At 31.3% G+C, this 21785-nt stretch overlaps 1 protein-coding gene across 2 annotated transcripts in view; it reads right to left on the bottom strand.

Moving 5' to 3' along the window:
• TBC1D5 (TBC1 domain family member 5) overlaps positions 1-21785 on the bottom strand; it is a 71321-nt gene that overhangs the window by 31532 nt on the left and 18004 nt on the right. For both annotated transcript variants that reach the window (XM_075374721.1, XM_075374720.1), the window contains exons 4-7: positions 16947-17117; positions 10042-10130; positions 4968-5018; positions 3487-3589 (exon numbers count right to left, since the gene is read on the bottom strand). In XM_075374721.1, coding sequence (XP_075230836.1) covers positions 3487-3589; positions 4968-5018; positions 10042-10130; positions 16947-17117 — 414 coding nt within the window. The remainder of the gene's footprint in view (positions 1-3486; positions 3590-4967; positions 5019-10041; positions 10131-16946; positions 17118-21785) is intronic.

Genomic DNA, 21785 nt, shown 5'->3' with positions numbered 1-21785 from the left:
GGATTTGTGAAATAATGTTCTAAGACTATGCTGCTTGATAAGTTTATATCCTAAGATAACATAAAACCAGTTACAGCAACTCAACACATCAAAAGTTTTTACTAACAGCAATGAATAATTATACATTATTTATTGGTTAGGAAACAAAATATTTATTTATATATATAAAAAAATAAATAATTAATTCATAAAAAAACATACAAAACAAACACCTTTGCTTAGTGGATATTTGACTCAGAACACCCATTATTAAACCACTTGAAACTCATAGAACCCTTATTATTTATCTACCTGAACTCTGATATTTGCATATCAGAATTTCACAAATCATCTTATTAATACATATACCAATACAGAATTGACCAATCCGAAATTAATTCTAGTTATAATTTTAAACATAATTTATCATTATAACAAGTAACATTTTTAATAATTCTTTATTAAACAGTAGATGGATTAATAGTACTGTAATGGATCCATTGAAGTATTTTTTTGCAAAAAGGCGTTTAATAATAGTTTCTCATACCTGTATCCAGAATAAAACATAAATTCCAAACCTCCTGAACAGTTTTCCGAACAAAGTCACTGCACTCAAGCTCATACCGATGAATCCGAACACAAACTGTGTCTTTCGATGGTCTCCCAGTCAGTTTGGGTATCCCCACCACCATTCCTGAGAATTACTCAATCTACGTGAGTGCGTGTATGCACACTAACGTAACGCTTTCTGTGGGAAAAGTTTGTTCCCATTGTGAGCATGATGTCATGCTATGATAAAATTTTATTTTTAGCAAGAATGTGCGATAAGAATTGAATTATGCCATGATTATCCACAATCAGTCTTCTCTGAATAAATCCATTTAGCCTTGCATTTTTAAAATCGTCCGTCAACATAACACAAAATTTATAAAATAAAAGTATATAATACAAATAAGTAACCGACTTAATTAAGCCCTATGAGCCTAAATTAGTCAAAAATTATAGTGGTTACACTCATTCTCATCACCTGAACTCGTATTACTTTCTTATAGGGTAAAAACAAACTGGCTACTCATGTTTTCGTCGGTAGATGGTTGCTTAGGGTTAAAAGATGAAACATCATGAAAAGTACTACTTTCACTTTCAGAATCAAGGCAACTAACACACACATCTCTCAGATATTCATTGTTAACCCATATTCATGCAACGTATTATCACTAACAGGTGAATGCAACCTAAATTGACTACTCATCATAATACAAACATACAATCATATAAATGTTAAAATTAAAAGTACTAGCAGTTGTTCAATGTAATAAAAAAAAATAAAACAAAATTCACAGTTAAAATAAACAGAACATAAATGACAACATGACTGTAAACAAATAAGCAAGGACAAAACAATTTACAGAACTGCTGACACAATAGGTTGGCTGACATGGGGTTTAATTATGTTTTATTTAACCAAACTGCATACATATGCTTTTGAAATTAATTTATCTTTTACAAAAAATATTTTTCTACAACAAAAGATATTTCTTAACAGTTAATTTGTATTTTTAATTTAAAAAAGAGCAATTTTAAAATGTCTGTTCAAGCGACGCTGGCAATTTTCGCATAATTTACAGACATTTGATCAGATTTTGACATTAAAAGAGTTAAAAATCAATTTCTATAACAGATTCAAAAGTAATTTCAAAAGCATCATTATCTGATCAGACTGCACAGATAATCCATAATTTGATTATAATCATAGAAACCAATTGTAGTCCATTAGTTATTTATTTTTATCTACAAAGAAAAGTAGCAATATTAAATATTCAATAAATATAATTTAATTGAAGGTAAGAACAATATCAAATTATGTTTAAGTGAAGATGAGTTAAAAAGAACATACACAACTAAAATCCTGAGTATGATTTTAGATGAAAAATTGAATTGGTTGAGCCATGTTAAACATATTAAAGTTGAATGTTTAAGAAGGATAAATCATCAAATTTATATTATCCTAAGACTAGGGTGCAGGTAAACCAGTTATCCCCAACACCTACAAATGCATTACAAATCAATATTGTATGATTCTGCAAAGGAAAAGATTGAAAATTCATTAAATTGCATACACAATACTTGCATGCGACTACCCCTAGGAGCATTTGCAACAAGTCCAAAACCTAGCATACTAGCAGAATCCCATTAACACCCATTGTCATAATAGTAGAAGAAATACCAAATTATTAAACAAGCAGTCAAAAGGTCAAGTCTTCCTAAATATTCGAGAGGGGAGCTACAGCTGTGCACAAACATATATTTGAAAAGGAGAAAGAAATCCTTTTAGTTAAAGAGTAAATAAGAATTAAATTTACCCGTTCTGAGAGTTCTCCCAAAAAAAAGAAATTTATTGCACCACGGTTAAATACTTTTCTAAAATTTAATTAATCAATTATAAACAAAATAAAAATACAGTCGGGAACCACTTTAATGAGATAACTCAGATCTAGAAAGATTGTATCACATCTACACAGACGGTTCCATCTCCACTGAAGAGTATGGCAGCTCCATTATATTCCCTGATAGTGAACTGTTATATAAACTCAATGTATACTCCTCAATATTTTTTTGTGAAGCTTACGCTACATGATCTGCTTTAGAAAATATTCGGATCTGTAACAAAAATCTTTCTAATTATAACAGACTCTAAAAGCACGCTCAAAAACTTAAACTGCAAGAACGCTGAGCCAATTTTTCAGAAAATTTATGACGCTTTCAAATTTATAGAAAAAGGTGGAATTTGTTTGGGTTCCAAGTCATTTCGACGTTTGTGGTAATGAAGTGGCTGAGAGCCTTGTTAAATGGACTTCAAGTGGATTTGGTAAGTCAGAACGACTTTATAAAGAAAAACCCACAATAAAATAAATACTCAGTAGAACAAATTTTGGTTGTTAAGTTCACCCACAGGTGTACATGGAATTAGGGAAAATGTATTTGAAGAACCATTCGTCTCTCACAACAGAAGTGATCAAATCATTCTAGCACAACTACAGATTGAGCACTAGATTCACCAATGCCCATCTGCTTGGTTCTCCTCGACCTTGCTGTATGATATGTTATGTACAATGGACAATAAAACATTTTCTACATTGCCCAAAACCGATAGCTAGTCATAAGCTACAAAACTTAAGTCAAAATATGAAGAAGATGTTTAGTTAAAATGATGACATCAAAACCATGTTATATTTTTTATACGATAATAGAATGAGGAACTTAATTTAACAAATTTTAATATATATAAGGGTCAATGTGAAATAATGTTTGAAGAGTAGTAATATTTAATTATTAGTTTAATGATTATTCGTAAATTTAAATATTAGTTTGTAAGCAATTTTCTTTAACGCTAAGTCACTAATGACTGTGCAACTGTTGATGTGACTAGAAATAAAAGAATGAAAAAATTAATATAACATTTCATCATATTAATAGAAAACAAATAGATTGTCCATAATTACTTACTATTCCAGATGTCCTAGATGGAAAATATCCAGTTGCAGTTGGTAATATATCACTAGTTTGATAAGCGATACCAGCCAACTCCATTATTTTTCTAAACATCATACTGCAAAAAAAAAGGTAATCATTTAATTATTTAATAAAATTTTAAAAATATTTTTAAATATTGGAAGACATAAAAAGGAAAGGTTTTACAGGAAACAACAGAAGAACAAAAAACTAAAAAAATGAATGTATGATGTTACTATATAATGTATGTGTATATCTACTAACTAAAGGAGTTCCAATTATATGTGTAACTATTCTAAATTTTGTGGGTTACGAACAATATATATTACATCATAAAGAAAAAAGTTTCAATATTTTAAAAAGTAGTTAAATATTCATTGGCTTAACTGATATTAAAAACAGAAAATAGGCAAAATAGTATTATATTATTTTAATATTTAAATAAACGTAATTAGTTTGATAAGAAATTGTATTACATAACTTTGTTTTTTGATGTCTGACATGGTCTGGATAGCTAGATGGTGATGTCATCATGGGCTGGTGAGTGCGTATACATTCTCAGAAAAAATTGTGTACGTGCATAGATACGAACCAGAGTCTGGTGGGGGAAGCCAGACTGACATTTTTTTGTTTTGGGTGTTGTGTGAATTTAGCAGTCATGGAGAAAGGGCGTGTTTAAGTTAGATCGCACGGAAGTGGTGATGTGTTCTTTGTTCGATATGACAGGACAGTGAGACTGGGTAAATAGGTGTATTCGATGCGAGGTCATCATTATTTTTATATGTGCAAAAAATATCCTTACATATATATATATATATATATATAGAAAAAAATTAATAATAAGATAGACGTTTTTTTAATAATACGACAAACGAGTAGTGTGGAAATGTGTTTTCTATGATTCCATATATATGATTCAAAATATATGATTCCAAACAATTTTGATATGCTTAATATGTTTAATTAATGTTAAAAAAATTATTTTTTGTATTGTTAATGTTTATTTTTTTATTTTTAATGATATACTTGTGTGTCAGACTACATAACTAAAGTACATTATTTTGTTATTCCCGCTTTAATTTGAATTATTTAGTTATTAAGCTTTTATTTTATTTTGTATAATTGATTTACTTCAGCTTTTCAAATTTAATTTTTTTTTCTTTTTTCAAAATGATATTAAGCTCGCATATGCAGTAGTCATTCAATAACTTTTATGGTTAATATTCAAAATATAAGAAGTTGTTACATATATGTCAATATATATCTATTACAAAGCCATTGGTAATTATAAAAATTAACAAATTTGTAGTACATCTACATATTTCACTATCTGCTAGGTAAAAATGGAAAAGATATTAAATTAATTCCTAAAAGAACTTGTCGAAAATATTTTTGTCACTTTTGGGGAATAATGGAGTTATCTAAATAATAATAATTACTTTTTTTTTAATTAAAAAAAGTTATTACACACTTACTAGCTATCTTCAACTAAAAACTCAGGATTCAGAACTTCACACATTACATCACTGAAACAAACATAAGATGATATTAAAAATCAAACTACGTAAAATTAAAACAAAAATAAGTATCATCAATAGCCTAAAAATATCAAATTCAGCACCAAACTGATCTTTGCTAGTTCAATTTTTTAGTAGTCCAAAATGACAAAAAAAAGAAGTAAAATAAGTTCTGTATTTACTAGATGATAGTATTTAGAATTTACAAGCTGATATGCAATAGAACAATTTTAGTAAAGATTTTGCAAACCTTTACAGCAATACAATTAATAAGGTCAGTTACAGAGCTAGAAATGTACTACACTTCCAACAGCTGGTAGCTAAAAATCTTTCTTTACCTTACAGCTCATTTAGAAAAAAAATAAACCTTCAATTTGTTATAACAGAAAAATTTATAAATTTTCTATTTTTAGAAATGTTTTATATTTATACTTATGGTTTTTATATATTATATATATAAACCAAACTGATCCACCTAAGTATAGAAATATACATTAAATAAGATGACACTTACCTACTTCTTCATATCTTTACAAAAACGTTTTTGCGGAAAACCCACATCTTCAGTTGCAACTTATTTTAAACTGTTTATATTAAATTACAAATTACACTCAAATACATTCAGATTTATCAAGGCAAATGTTTTTGTAAAGATATAAAAAAATAAGGTAAGTGTCATCTTATTTAACGTATATTTCTGTGCATAGATGGATCAATCCGGTTTATATTTGTATATTAGTACAGAGGAATATGGGACTTAAAAAGATTGAATTTAGAAAAATTATTTATTTCAATCATTAGTACAATGTAACTGTACTGGTAAATGTGTAGTCTTGAACAAACTGAGGCGGGCCATTCCTGAGATGTGTGGTGGTTAACTGAAACCCAACCACCAACACAAGTAAACAAAAAGTATTAGAATCTGAATAAAAGCAACTACCTTTATTAGCATTTATTAGCAACCTGAGAACTATTGACTACAAAATAGCTGATTACCACTATGATGAGTTTACCACTAGACCAACCTTGTTAATGCCATTTTATAGTACATTATTAATTTATTTTTATAAGCTTAAGAAACAGAAGAATATAATGTTCAAGTCCAACTCCCTCTGACTTCCAAGATTCAGTAATAATCCATTCCTTCTGTTTTATACTATCTTTTCAACCTCAACATATTTACTACATCTTACCTAATTTAAATATTCTAATTTGTCTTCCCCAATGGCAATATATCCACCACTTTATAAATAAACAAATCTTTTATACTAATCAGTGCGTAATAATACATTACACAAGGTCTGTAAATAAAGTAATGAGACTGGTTCAGAAAAACTTTTTATTTGCAATCCAATTATACATGGACTCTATCACCTTTGAAATAGTTCCCTTGGTAAGCCATGCAACACTTCAAACGGTTTTCCCACTCTTTATAGCAGTGTTGGAACTCAGAAACCAGAACATCCTTCAGATGGTCAGTTATATGTTTTTTTATATTTACTACTGTCCCAAAATGGTGTCCTTTGAGGTATTTTTTTAAAGTCAGGAACCGGAAAAAGTCATAGGGACTCGTCAGGTGAATAAGGTGGTTGAGGAACTACAGGAAGGTTTTTCTTTGCCAAAAATCCAATAATTGAAAAGTGCAGTGTGACAAGGTGCACTGTCATGATGCACCATCCAGTCGTCTTCGATGGCTGGTCTCACACGGGCAACTCTTTTCCACAGTCTTTCAAGAATTTCTTGGTAAAAATACTGATTTATAGACTGTCCTGTAGGCAAAAACTCCTCATGGACAAAGTCATTACTATCAAAGAAACAAATTAACTTGGTTTTGATTTTTGATTTGGTCTTCCAGAGTGTGGATTGTCTGCAACTGATTCCCGCCCATCTGAAAATAATTTAAACCACCCAAAAACTTGGGCTCGTGACAGGCATCATCTCCATACACACTTTTCAATTTTGAAAAAGTTTCAGTAGCCATTATCACAAGAGTTTAACACAAAAGTTGATTGCACAACATTACTCATAATTAGTATCACTCATTTTTGTAATATAAAACAAAAACTCGTTTCATGAAAAGTTTGTTTACATCTCACGTGGCAACAGTAGACTAAAAATATTAATACTTAATATAAATCAGCTGTTCATATAATCACATGTTTACTAGTAACTTTATAGTACTGCCAATTTGGTTGCAAAAAAAAACTAGTCTCATTATTCACAGACCTCATATATGAGTGTGGTTCGGAAAATAACCTCTGTTTGGCTATGAATAAGCTATTCATAGCTGCATAAATAAATATATTTTATTACTTTACTGTATTTTAAATATATTTTATTACATACAACTTAAAACTTCAGCTTTTAACTATTTTTCAACATAGTCACCATTTAAATTGAAGCATTTTTCACAGCTTTACTAACTTACAAATACCTTCATAAAATTCAGCTGCCTGTGTACCTAGCCAACCTTTCATGACATTTTGAAGTTCACTGTCATCATCAAAGTATTGCAACATAAGCCATTTCTTCATGAAAACCATTCAACACTAAGTCCAACTTATAAGGGAATGATCGAAAATGCCCCATTGCAATTGATTCAGAAGTTCTTGAATTCTTCAAGCACTATGAGGTCAAGCATTGACAAGAAAAAAACAACACTGGATATCAGATACTGCTTGTTTGTTCTGAATGGTTTGCCCAAGTTTCTTCAATATTTCACAGTAAACTGCTGAAGTAATCGTTGTACACATTCCATAAAATCAACTAGAAAAACTCCTTGGCATCTCAAAAAACCTGTAACCTTCCTTGCTGCAAAGTTTGGCAGGCTTTCTTTGCCTTGCATGGAGGACTGGTATGGCTCCAGGTCATCAACTGTTGTTTCATTTTGGCATTCACACAGGCCACCCAATTTTCATCCCAGTTACAATTCTCTTCAAAAAAACTTTCTTCTTCCATGTTATAGCATAAAAGAAAGTCTAAGACAGAGCCAATTCGTTTGCTTCAATGGTGAGCATTTTTGGAACCCACCAAGCACAGAAATTCTGGTAGGCTAATTCATCAGTGATAATCTAATACAAAACCACACAAGAAATTTGCAGGAATAGTTCAGAAAGTTTAGAGGTGATAAATTTTCAATTTTCATGCACTTTTTCACCAATTTCACTGGCAAGATCGTCACTCACAACAGAAGACCTATCACTCTTCTCTTCTTCATGGACGTCTATCCTTCCATTTTTAAAAATAGGACCCATTGTCGCACTACACCATTACTCATAATGTCTGGGCCATAATGTCTGATGATGGATGTCTACTGCCGAAACATTTTGTACCCAAAGAAATCTTATGGCAACACGCACCTCGCATTTCACGTGATTTTCTATTGCAGTGCTCATGTTGTTAGATTATAACAAGCAAACAAGCTAAAGTACATGGCTCATACTGACACAGCTGGAAGCACACTGATTCAGAGAGTATGCCATGTGTCAATGGCAGTGTCACTAACACTAATACTAGTCCTATGCTATAACAGAGCTTACTTTCCAAACTGCCTCGTAGATCATGTCTTTATATAAATGACTATATAACTATGTAGTCAAATAGTCACATATATATTATATGTAAATTATGAATATAAAAGCATAAATGATATGATAAAAAAGAGAGTTCATAAATGCTATATAAGGTGTGATTATAGTCCATATTAATTACAAAATAACAGTAAGGTAAATAAATTAAAGAGAAAAGGTTTAATATAAAAATAATTCACAATTCAGAAATAGTTACTGAAAATTATTTTGAGCACATATTTATGTAAAAATTGAACAGGATGCAAAAATACAAAAAAAAACAGGATATTTTTTTAAATTTATTAATTAGTATTATCTAAATTCAATAAGAAAGTAATAATGTTTCTTTAAAAGAAAGTCTTTTAATTTTGTTTTAAATAAATTGGCGGGAGAATGTTTTAAATATTTCAGTAATTGATTAAAAACTGCAACAAAAGCCTATTAAGACATTTTCTCATAAGCTGAACTATTATATACAGTTACTCAGAAATAGTTATATTAGGTTTGATAGAACTGGATACTGTTATTTTATAAAAATAAGTGACTATTCTTTTTAGTCAAGACTGCATATTCATAATCACAGGGATAAGTTAACATTTTTTATTTTCTAAATACTGGTACATGCGGTTCACACTTACAGGAAGAAAATAATGATCTGAAACCCACTTTTAATATCTTCAAAATTTAATTTTTTTTTTTTAGAGAGCCCCTAAGAAATATCATTACACTTAAGATGGGAATATATTTAACAAGTCCACCAAACCACCAAAGAACACCAGTACCCACAATCTAGTATTCTAGTAACTGCGTATAAAAGTAACTGCCTTTACTAGGATTTGAACGTTGGAACTCTTGACTTTGAAATCAGCTAATTTGCGAAGACATGTTCACCACTAGACAAACCCGGTGGATCAAAGGAATGATTTGGCATGTAATATTCCCACATTCTTCAGAATTTGATTTTTTTTAATGGGATTTTTAAAAATCCAAGTGTTCTTTCATAATTGTGATTACAGCATTAATGAAGTGAAGGATTCATAAGATTGTAAATATTTCCATAGATTTGGGAGAAAGTTATAGAAAATTTGTATTTATGAATTAACAAATTGAGAATATCTACTCACGGATGGTCACATACATAAGAAGTTATTTTTAAGAAATGATTATATGTAAAATGCAATGGTATAACTTCAGTTTTTAATAGCCATGTTAGTATAAAGATAAAAATTAGATCATATTTTGTATTTAAAATTACTTCACACTACCACCAATAGTGTTAATTAAATTGATTAATTTACTAAAGATTGCTGCAAGTACTCACAAAAACATTTTGAAGCAAGTTATTAAAATTCATCGCATTAATAATATTTTGTTTTTGCATTTGTCGTTTCAAAATTTATATTTATATACAATTAAATTTATTCAATAAAAATAAGCATCTTGTATCATTAATTGAAACAAACCTCAGGCTGTCACATTCTCTAGTATGTAAGTACGCCTGATGATCACAATAAGTAACAAAAAGTAATGGTGCCAGAACCTCATGCATTCCCTGTAAAAATATAAAGATATTTATATAACTGTTCCATGAATTAAAATCTATTAATTAATTTCAAATAATGCTTTGATTGGAAAAATGCCTACATCTTATTCAGTTAGCTTATACGGTTCAAGTAAATAAACTGCACGTATGAGTGTTCAGGCGGCCAATTCACAAGCATCTCCTGTAAATCCTGATGCATATAAAAGAAACTGTGCGATATTAATATCCAGTAACCATGCGCTGTTATACTTCAAATTATTATTTTAAATTTAAATAAATTAAACATTTTATTTGAGCTTCTTAGCTACAAACTTGTCAATCATCCACAAACAGTAAAATTTCATAAATATCTTTGTTTAAATTTCTATGACGGTAAATAAATAATAAATTCAATTCAGTTTTCATCATGATTGTGAAAAATTTATACTGCTGTCTGTATTAAGAGATACAATGGGAAACTCAATTTTGCTTTCTGTTATAATATGTAATTCTCAATAATTTGATTCAACAGTATCCGTTACATATTTTATACAATTTTTCCATTCCTGCTGGCCTGTTTTATCGATGGCTTTTACGCATAAATTTTTAACATCAGATATTTGAAAAGCCGTATTTTCAGACACTATGTAACTTTTGATATGTCCCCAAATTAACTATATACGGTTGAGTACACAATGATAGGGAGGTAATCAAAGCACGGTTTTGCCACTGGATCTTGTTAATTCATCAATTTTATACACATTAAAATTACTTTTAATACACAATAAATTATTTGCAATAATTTGAGCTTAAGTTCATCCTCTTCAAAAATCACTCTTTTGAAACTAGGTCAAATTTTGATATTTTTTTCCAAGACAAGGCCGGAAGTTTTTCCATTTTACATGAATGATAAGGAGCATTGACTAAATCCATAATGGAATTATCTTTCAGAGGAGGTAACACATTGCTAATCCATTTCTCAATAAAAAAAATTTGTTTTTTACAAACTGTGTTTTTATCGAAATTGTCAACATTTTCTCCAATTGACCTGTGGGGTTTTATTTTCTTAAGAGACTGTAATTTATTAGTAAATTTATACTAGCAAATCATACTGTACACTGAAGCAGCACAACTTCCACTTATGCAAGCAGTTTTATTAACAACATCATTGGATTAATCTACAATTCACTTTTACCAGAATTTAAAAACATGTGTTTTTCCACACACAACTTACAGGCTTTTTCATGGCCTTTTTTTCAGATATATCAATAATCATGTACTATTATCAGCTGAATCAGTATCAGACATGGTATCAAAAAATGGTATAACTCAAGTTGTACAGACACAAATCTAGGAATACACTACACTCACGTTCCAGTAAACTTAAAAAAATGAATTACCTGTATATTAACTTTAAATAACATATAAATATGTAACAGAAACACAAAAATTGAACATGAGAACAAAAGAGTGATCATATGAAAAAATTAAGGGTTTTAATATAACTCAACAAAAACATGATGAAATCCCTTAAACACATGCAATATTTGTTTATTCCTCACTCTACAAGCTAACTGAATACAGAATAGTACATCACATGATCAGAGATTAAATCTTCATTAAACTTCCAAATTAAATGATCCTTAACTTATAAGTATTCTAGTAAGAAAAATCATAAAGCAATTACACATAGCTACAGGTTAATGTAGATATTGTCCAGAACTTTGCTGAACGCCTTAATCCTCTAGTAATAGTAAATGTTAAAAATCTAACCTCTCGACTGAATAAAAGTAATAAAATTAAAAAAAGAGTAAGCGATAAATTTCATGATGTGAGGTTTAATTTTTACTTGATTAGTCAGATAATTCATTTATTATTACTAAGACATTTAGTTTCTTAAATTTAGTTAGCGAATTAATTTGATGGGTTTAAAACTCTGTTCAGTTGATTAACCCATAACCTGAGTAGTAAGAACTGAATATGAAATAATTTAAACCAAATGCAAGCAATGATTATCATCATAATGACGGTTGTAACCGGTAGTAACGGTAGTAAATTATATTAACATGAGACCCCTAAAATCAAGAATTTTTTCGACACTTCACCAAAGACATGGGTGCAGTACATTCAGCCTTACTATTTTCTTGTGAGGCAAGATAGTTATCACGTGGGAAATTTTTGCAACATGTTTACGAATTAAGAGATGAAATCGCCATTTTTGTAGAAGACCGACCAGAAGCTGAGAAGTTTTGAGGTGGTTTATTTGTGATGGAATTGAGCTACTTGGTCAACATATTCGAGAAATTAAATACCTTGAATCTTCAACTCCAAGAAGCAAATACACATATATGTTGGATACGAGTGAAAAAGTAAATGCTTTTTGCAAAACATTGGAATTGTGAAACAGAAATTTAAAGTAAACAACCTAGAAATGTTTGCAAATGTGGATGAATGTGTTAAAACTTACAAGGCTGAAGAACAATATGTGAAAGTTGATTTTGTAACCATTGAAAATCATTTAGCCATGCTGCCAAAGAATTTAAAAAATATTTTCTTGCTGATGACAACTTGATAGCAAGTTATGAATGGGTTAGGAATCCATTTCAAAATACTCTCAAAGGGCTCTCAACTGTGGAAGAAGAAATCTTCATAGACTTTATGGCAAGTGGCGAAATCACAAGACAATTTAGTAATAAATCACTCTTTGAATTTTGGGTAGGGGTGGGTGATGAGTTTTCTGCACTGAAAACTGTTTAAAGACAAAATATAGATTTCAGCTAAATGTAGAAAAAGGACTCAAAATGTCTACTTCTAATATTAAACCTTCCTTCAAAAAACTTTGTTCTGCAAGACAGGCCCAAGAGAGTCATTAATAATTATTAAATTTGTTTTTAATTTAGTACCGATAAACTAATTATTAAATACATTGTACAGTAGTGATACAATCCTATTTATAAATGTATTTTATCAGTGTAAATATGTATTTTATTATTTATTATGTCAGAATATATGTTGCTTGGCTTCCCTTTCAGTAAATTAATAAAGTTTAATAATATTTTCTTTTTGATATGCTTGCGCCTCCCATTTAGTGTTAACATGTTCCCCTACAGGGGAGCGCCTCACAGGTTGAGAAACACTGACAGCTTATTCAGATTACACTGTCTTTTAAATTTTTTAAGCCAGACACTCCACTATCGAGTTACACAGTTGTATTTATGTGACCTGCACAGAGCATTGGTAGTTTTAAAAAATTAGAGAACTTTCTTATAGAGTCAAACCCCCCTTTGGAGGTACTATAGTATATAGCAGTTTGGTGATGTCAAAAATCCCTTTTTATACAAATTTTTATACAATTTCTTTTTTTTATATATCTGCAAATTTTTTTAAATTTAACAAAGTGAACTCCCAATACGTAGGCCTCAATGAGCAATTTGTGTCAATTTCAACCTTCCAGTCTAGTTTCAACAACAATCTGGATCATTCTAAGTCTCAATACTCAATACCAAACCTCAATTCTCTCTCTCTCTCACATGCTAGCACACAAGTATGCGCTCACACACACTTTATTAAAATATAATTGTTTTTCACAATTTTTTTTTAATGTATTCATTTTTATATTAAATGAATTGCGTTTCAAGTTGGAAAACTTTCTTATCTTTTAAGATGAATTTTTAATCTATTTTTTATTAATATTAATTTTTTTTATATTTATGTATATCTTTTAATTTAATTCTATTATTTTTTTAATTTATGTATTTAATATTTATTTTTTACTTAATTTTATTATTAATATTATTGTTTTATTCTAGGATTTTTCACAGTTTATATAGAAGAAAATTCACATCAACGGACCAGGAGCGCAGGATTACACACTCCAGTCTCCAGACTTACTGTACAACTAAGTTCAAGGTCTACAATTAACTTCTTTACACTTTAAATATTAGTTCTTTAATTCATACGCTGACATGTGATGTCACAACTTAACAGACAACTTACAGTCCAGTTCTACCAACCTTTGAAATATTAGTTTAAATAATGTTTATTGCGTAAAAAAAAATAGGTTGGCATCAGTGACAGGGAAATGACCAAAATACTGCAGTTTGTGACACTAAACACCTATTTTAATATTTTAGAAGATAATTTGTAATCTAATGTACATAATACTATGTTAATTTATTTCACTTTCAAACCAAATTACACAAAAATTTAACAGTAATTTCTAATTTTATGAAAACAGTGAATCTACTGTAAACTATGGAAAATACACAAAAGGAGAAAATGATATTTAGTTAGTCACAAATGATTTTTGATAAGAGTTGTATAAAATGGTCATAATATTACTTTAACTTGTGAAAATACTGAATTTATAGTAAACTGCTCCATTAAAAAGAGATAAAATGAGATTTTATTTAGTTCGAATTAAATCGATTAAAAAAAATTATAATCATACAACATAAAATAAGAAAGAGTAGGAAAAGGTTCAGAGAGAAACCTTTATTATTGGCTTGCAATAATAAAAATGTACAACTGATCTCATAAATGTAGCACGACCAATTTTTTTTTCTGTGAACAGATTTATAATAATCTACATGTCCTTTCGATATGCCTGTGTAGGAATGCATTGTTGATAGGTGCAACAGACTTTTTGAATTGTGTGTGTGTGTGTGTGTGTATGTGTATGTGTATGTGTATGTGTGTGTGTATGTGTATGTGTATGTGTATGTGTGTGTATGTGTATGTGTGTGTGTGTGTGTGTGTGTGTGTGTGTGTATGTGTGTGTGTGTGTGTGTGTGTAACATTTAGTTGTACAGTTACCCTCCCTACCAATTTGTGCTATTTTCCCTGTAAATCAATGTATATACTACATTAATGTGTGTATAAGATGTTTAAAGTTTTATAATACATCTTTGCGAGTGTATTGTAATGAACTTTTTAATAAAAATTCGAGCAGTTGCATTAACCATCCAGTTTCTTCTACATTTCTGGTAAGATAACATTAAAGTCTCAGAGGATGAATATAACTCCACTGATAAAAAAAAATCATACGAAATGTATTTTGGATGAAAAATAGTGACCGAATAGGTTCTGGGCTCCTCATAATCGGTGCGATTCATGTGTTACACTGTTGAATGGTTGGGGTTGAATGCACATCGTCACATGACAATTGCAATTCTAATGGTTTGGAAAGAACTGAAGGGTCACTTCAGAGCTGCTATTTTCATAAAAGGAGAACATCAGGGATAACATCAGCTGTTATACCTGATAGTATGTCTAGTCGCTAAGACTAGACATACTGTTAAATATCCTGATATTCCCTGTGCCCTAAGACCAGTGTCTTACAGTCCACAGTTCCCGACTCCAATACCACCAAAACCATAGGGATTAGACAAAGATGGAGCTTTTTATGTTGAATGCTGTGCAGAATTACCAAATGATGAAAAAGGAGACCACACTTTTTAGAAAAAAAAAATGCTGAACCACACTTAATTAATTAATCAGAATTAAATGATCTCATTCGTGATCTAAATTTATTCAAGAATCAAACAGAAATTCTCACATCATGACTGAAGTGATTTCCACACAATATTAAAATAAGTGCTTTCTGTGACAGGCAGAGAGAATTTGAATGGTTCTTCTTCCAGTAAAAGGACTTAGTTTACCATAATCATACGGAAACTTTACTATAATCTTTCACCACTATACCTTAAGCTAGGTTTAATGAAAAATCTTGATAAAGCAATAGATCATGAGGGAACTGGATTTCACTTTCTAAAATATAAGTTCCCAAATACAAACGATACTAAGATAAAGGAATGTATATTTGTTCGACTAAAATAAAAAGACTAATGAATAATAAATGAACTTGAAGACAGTTTGAATGACTGTGAGATGGCTGCATGGAATCCAAAGAAGTCCTTATGTTCCTTGGAAATTACAAGGCAGATAACTATAAAGAACTAATAACTGCACTTCTTAAAAAGCTCTAAAGCACTTAAATGAAATATGTCACTAAAGATCGACTTCTCAGATTCTCAATTGGAAATGTTCTCTGCCAAACTTAGAGCTGTGAGACAAACATGGAGAATGCTTTCACTGTAAAATATCCACCATGGAAACACACTATCAGGGAAAATGGAACCCAAGAATAATGGCTGACTACTGCTGGAATATCAAGACTGATGTACATGGCAAACTAGACCAGAAAATCCAAAAGAAGAAGCAGATTGTAGACATATAGAAGTTACATGTATAATATTCTTATATATTGTTACAATTCTTTTTTCTTAGAAAAAAAATTTTAATTACTAAGAAACTATGCCTGATAGAAAGAAACAACCTAAATATTTGAAATCAATGTCACAGATACTAGATTCAGCTTTTAACATTCTTGTAACAAACAAAAAATGCAATTATATTGCGCACTGTAATTGCTTTACAAGCTTCTGATGCACAAAATTTTACTGTCCATCATTCATAATAATTTGATCAATAGTTTCATCATGATAAATATCTTTTAGATGCTGATGTCAGTAGCATTCATTTTTTCTGCTATTAAAAATTCAATCGTTGTACATCGTTAGACACATTGACACAGCAAACATATTCAACTCTAAAATAATGGTAACCGACAGAAAATGAGAGGTATAAGTCAATGAGTTGGAATGTTAGTAATAGGAGAATGAAAATACAAGAAAGCAGCTCCTGTCACTTTGTGTGACATCTGTTCTCCCATTATATTTCAATGTGCATTAAATTTCAGCCACTCATCATATATATAAAAACTAATTGATTTATATAGGAAGCTTTAAAAAAAATGAATAAATGAATTTATAAAATGTAACCTGCCTGTCTATAGCACATTCTTGGAAATTCCCTGGCATAACAGAACAATGTATCAACCATAGAATTTTGAATATCTACATTTCTAAAAAAATCTACACCAGGGAATGTTCTAGTCACATCTTGCTGAATGACAATTCTGAGCTCTTTATCACAGAAATACTGGTTCCATGTACTCTGAAAAAAACAATACCAACTACATATACTACTTTTTACATTAAATGAACATAAAATTTGAAAAAGCATATAATAAATGTTCAAAATTATAAATTACTTAGCTCATAACATTTTTATTTATTTATTTATACTTAATTCAATAATACTTTATGAGAATGAGTAGAAAAAAATTGAGTAAATAAATGTTTAAAAATGAAAGAAACACACATTAATTATAACAAATTATTACTTGAGATTTATATATTTAATATATTACAATATTTTAAATTTACAAGGGTTGTCCAGAAAGTAAATTACATTTTCAAATAAAAAAAAAAGAAATTTATCATATACATTTGAAAGGAACAATCTTAAACTATTTTTCTACATAGCCGCCATTTAAATCGAGCACTTAACATAACAATGCATAAGCTTTTCAATTCCTTCTCTCTAGAAATCTGCCACCTTAGATTTTTGGCACCCATCTTGCACAAAACTTGTGACAAATACTGCAATACAAATGAAGCTAGAGTTCCGTAACCATAATGCGACAATTTTTACAAATTTTATCTTTATTTTAATCATCAACTCATCAGTCACAAGGCTATGCTGACTACTACGGTCATCATCATGAATATTGGTGCAGCCAATATTCAGTTTATCAGTTTATATTATCAGTTTTTAAACTGAGTGCATCACTGCTTCATTCCATCTTCACTCATTATTCCAACTCCGGAAACCTCACAAAGTTGCTGATGAATTTCAATTGGTTTGAAGTTTTTTGCCAGTAAAAACCTAATTGCTGAACACACCTCACAACTCGGGGGATTTTCTACTGAAGCGCACAATTCAATAATTGACAATGAACAAAGTAAAAAAATCACAGTCCACAAGCAATGACAGCTTGATGCGTACTGAGTGTAGAAACGTTTTGACGCCAAGATGGTAGCTCTATCCCTACCCATCACCACGCTAGGCACAAACATAAGTTACTTTCTGGACCGCCCTCGTATAATAAGCCCTCCTATTTAATCGTAAAAAAATAATGCACTAAGAAAAATTTTGAAAAAATGGCATAAAAACATTTATTTACCGACTCTCCAATAACTGCAAACCTAGCCAAATTACAACTACTGTACTCCCTTTTTTCGGACAAAAAAAAACTAACTTTGTAGTATGAGAAAAAAGTTAACACTTTTCAATATTTCAACTCAGATCTAATGAGAAAAATTTATTACCACACTGCCACAGAGGTCTGCTGTAACTAATAGTTTTTTTGTAATAAATTTTTTAATCATGGAAAGACTTTATGAACACCCTGTATTACGGTGATTCTTTACAAAATGACACAATGAATCTCACAAACACGGTATTATCTGGAGTATACATCTTAATCACCTGTAACACAATCATGGAAACTGAGCAAACAAGAACATGTCGAAATTTTGGGCTAGTTAAATATATATAAGGCCTTATTAATGGCATGCAGTTCTGCAACGAAAAAACTGGTGATGCTGGGAAGACCAATCAAGTATGTTCTGTTGCTAATCACAACCCCAACAGAACTAACGTTTCCGTATGAACTGTATCATCAGGATTTATCCTATTTATAAGATTATAAAATTTGTTTGTAAGATAACCGGATTTGTGTTCTTTTTATTAGACTGACAAAGATCAAAGGAGTAATTAATGAGAGAATGCTGCCATGGAGGGTAATAACATAGAGCAACAGTAAGGACTAGGGGTAATTGTATGTTTAGAGCTGAGAAAAGGCACTGAGATCTGATGCCTATCACAGCAGTAGATCTCGGCTGTTCCTGGTGTCAATTAACATGCTGGTTGAAAAATACCACAACAAAGATGAGTCGGTTGGTTGCGCTGTAATCCAAGCTACATAGGAGCATATAATCTACTTCCACCTATTCCAAAGAAAGTTGTTCACACCTGTCCACCAACAGACTTACCATGGGACTTGAAGAAAACCCACCCATGGAAAGATGGATGAATAAATGACTGACTGTATCGAGCATACTTAGAGTGATGACCTGTGCTGATAAATAAGCTATGCAGCCATACTCTAAGCAGGAATGGACCAGAGCTGGGTAGAAGCGCAAGATGCACTTATGATCCTCAATGGATATTACGTAAACCCTCATCATATCTAACATTTTGAACAGTTTACTTCAAATCTGTTACCCATGTTAGTCGTTGGTCTAACCACATTCCTAGAAATCTAACCCCCCTTGCGTGTATGCTTCAACTGGGTCACCATTTAAATACAATTGAGGGTCAACATGATTGCCCAACCAGGAAAAGCAAATGCACTTTGTTTTATCAGGGAAAACGTGAATCAATAAGATTTACACCATGTTCTAAGTGGGTTATTGTGTTCTGAAGCAGCCTCTTACCTGTAGCTAACGTTCTATATGTTACATAAATAGAAAAATCATCTACAAATAAAGAATACGTAACTGGTTTCTGCAAGCAGTTTGTTATGCTATTTACAGCAAACAAAGTAACACTAAGGACACTTCCCTGGGGTACTCTGTTTTCTAGTGTGAAACTTTCAGATACCGCAGTTCCAACTCGAACTCAGAAAGACCAAATACTGAGGAAACCCTGATAAATGCAAGATTACCTTGTATCCCCCATTCAAGAAATGAATTTAGGATTCCTCTCCTCCATGCCATGTTGTACACCTTCTGCAAATCAAAAAATACAGCAACCAGGTGTTGGCAGAATAAAAAGATTTTTGTATAGCAGCTTCCAGGGCAACTACGTGATCAAAAGATGATCTACCCTGGCGGAAACCACATTTTTCTGGAGCAATTAAGGAAAATATCTTAAGAACTGTGTAGGCAAAATTTGATTTGTATTTTAATGATGCAAATGTCTGCCGAGGCATTTACATCGGTGGTATCCCAACCAAGACCTGGCTGACGACTATGAAATGTAATCAGTTAGAGGATGTAAAGACGAACTCCAGTAAAGCCCCTCAAGGCTCAGAATGGAGGGAGTGGTGTGGCGATTGTTTACATCACAAGGTGGGTGTGTCTTCCCCCTACAGGGTTGGGATACCACACTAGACAACAGACGGTTCACCACTCATTCCATCACCTTGCACAGGGTACTGGTCAATGAGATAGAACGATAACATGTGTAGCATGATTTATCCTTACTAGGTTACAGTACAGGGATTACTAGCCCCTCTCACCAAGAATCTGGAAACACCTGGCCAGAGAATATTCTATTATAGATACACAAAAGATGTCATAGTCCACTATCTGGGAGGTGTGATAACATACTAAGCCTGATATTATCACTTCGGAAAGAATTTTCACAAGAATTATTCAAGGCATACCTTAACTCATTATAAGAAAAGGATATGTTAAATTCATTTTGTGAGTCTCCAATCACCAAAAGGATATTTTCTACCTGCAACTTATATCTCACAAACTCAAGACAGTATGATGATGTAAGTGAAACTGCCCTGAACAACCTTCCGAATGTATTCATCACATCATCACCTGTCTGCCACTTTGTATCAGCTGTAATGAATGTACTAATCCATACACAGTTCAAACCTTTCTCCATACAACTTATAAGGGTGTTGTACACAAAGATTTTCATTTAACACACTGAAACGCTTGACAGTAAACAGCCCTGACGTTGTGGAAGGCGTAGAGCATTTCAGTCTATGGACTTCAATTGAAATTAGGTAAAGCCCTTATGCCGATCTTTTGTGCCCACCTACAGTCTTCATCCCTCCAAGGAACAGCAGATCACCTTGGCTTTCCAGATGTTAAAAGGGATGAATTCATTCACGTTATCGAGAATCTGAAGTGTAAACTTGGCAAGTTGGTGGATCGGCTACCACCCTTGTCATAATTGCTAAAGGAATCTTTGCATCCGATCCAGTGTGCTTTCTGAACCACTCAGCTGCATACATGACTCTGAAACAAAACACTTTTATTGACCGAGATTACAACTGGTTCATGATCACTTCCAAAGAAGTTTTTGGAAATGCACCAGGTAGTAAGGTTGCTGAACATACCGATAGATCGATGTATGAAAATGTACCTGATGAAAATAAATAAACGTGTACAATCCATTATTCAATAAGAGTAGATCTAAATTCTGCCACAGTCAACTTGCTTCAGGGAGAACATGACGATGAGCCCCAAAAATGGTGATGGACATTGAAATCGCCAATTATTAGGGATGGTAAAGGAATCTGGGAAAACAGACTGGTCAGATCATCCTAACTGATATCAGAATTTGGAGAAAGATATAAGTTCTAGATATTTATTTTGAATGGTGCCAATATCTTCACTGCGACTAAAGGGATGTTTGTCACTAACGGAATACAGAAAGCTATTACGATTTCCTTCAGGAAAACAGCTAAATCTTTCAGACGTGTTCACAAAAGGACACATCATCCTGGGAATGGAGGTGAGTCTCCTGCAAACTTAGTATTAAAGGATTTTCTTCCTTTATTAGGATTTAAATATTCTCATGGCGAGATCAAAGACCACAAATACTCCATTGAATAATTTTTATAGCCATAAAAAAATACTTTTTCCTGTTAAAATACGTAAAAAAAACTCTGCTTGCAAATTATTTATCAATACTATCTGGTTTTTCTTTTTACTACTGATAACCTTTAAAAAGTACTTTACTTCTTTGGGC

Source organism: Lycorma delicatula, chromosome 9 (genome assembly GCF_047948215.1).
Source record: "Lycorma delicatula isolate Av1 chromosome 9, ASM4794821v1, whole genome shotgun sequence".
In the NCBI taxonomy this organism is placed as follows: domain Eukaryota; kingdom Metazoa; phylum Arthropoda; class Insecta; order Hemiptera; family Fulgoridae; genus Lycorma; species Lycorma delicatula.
Note: the sequence above shows the minus strand (reverse complement) of the source record. Positions and strands in the feature narration are given on the sequence as shown.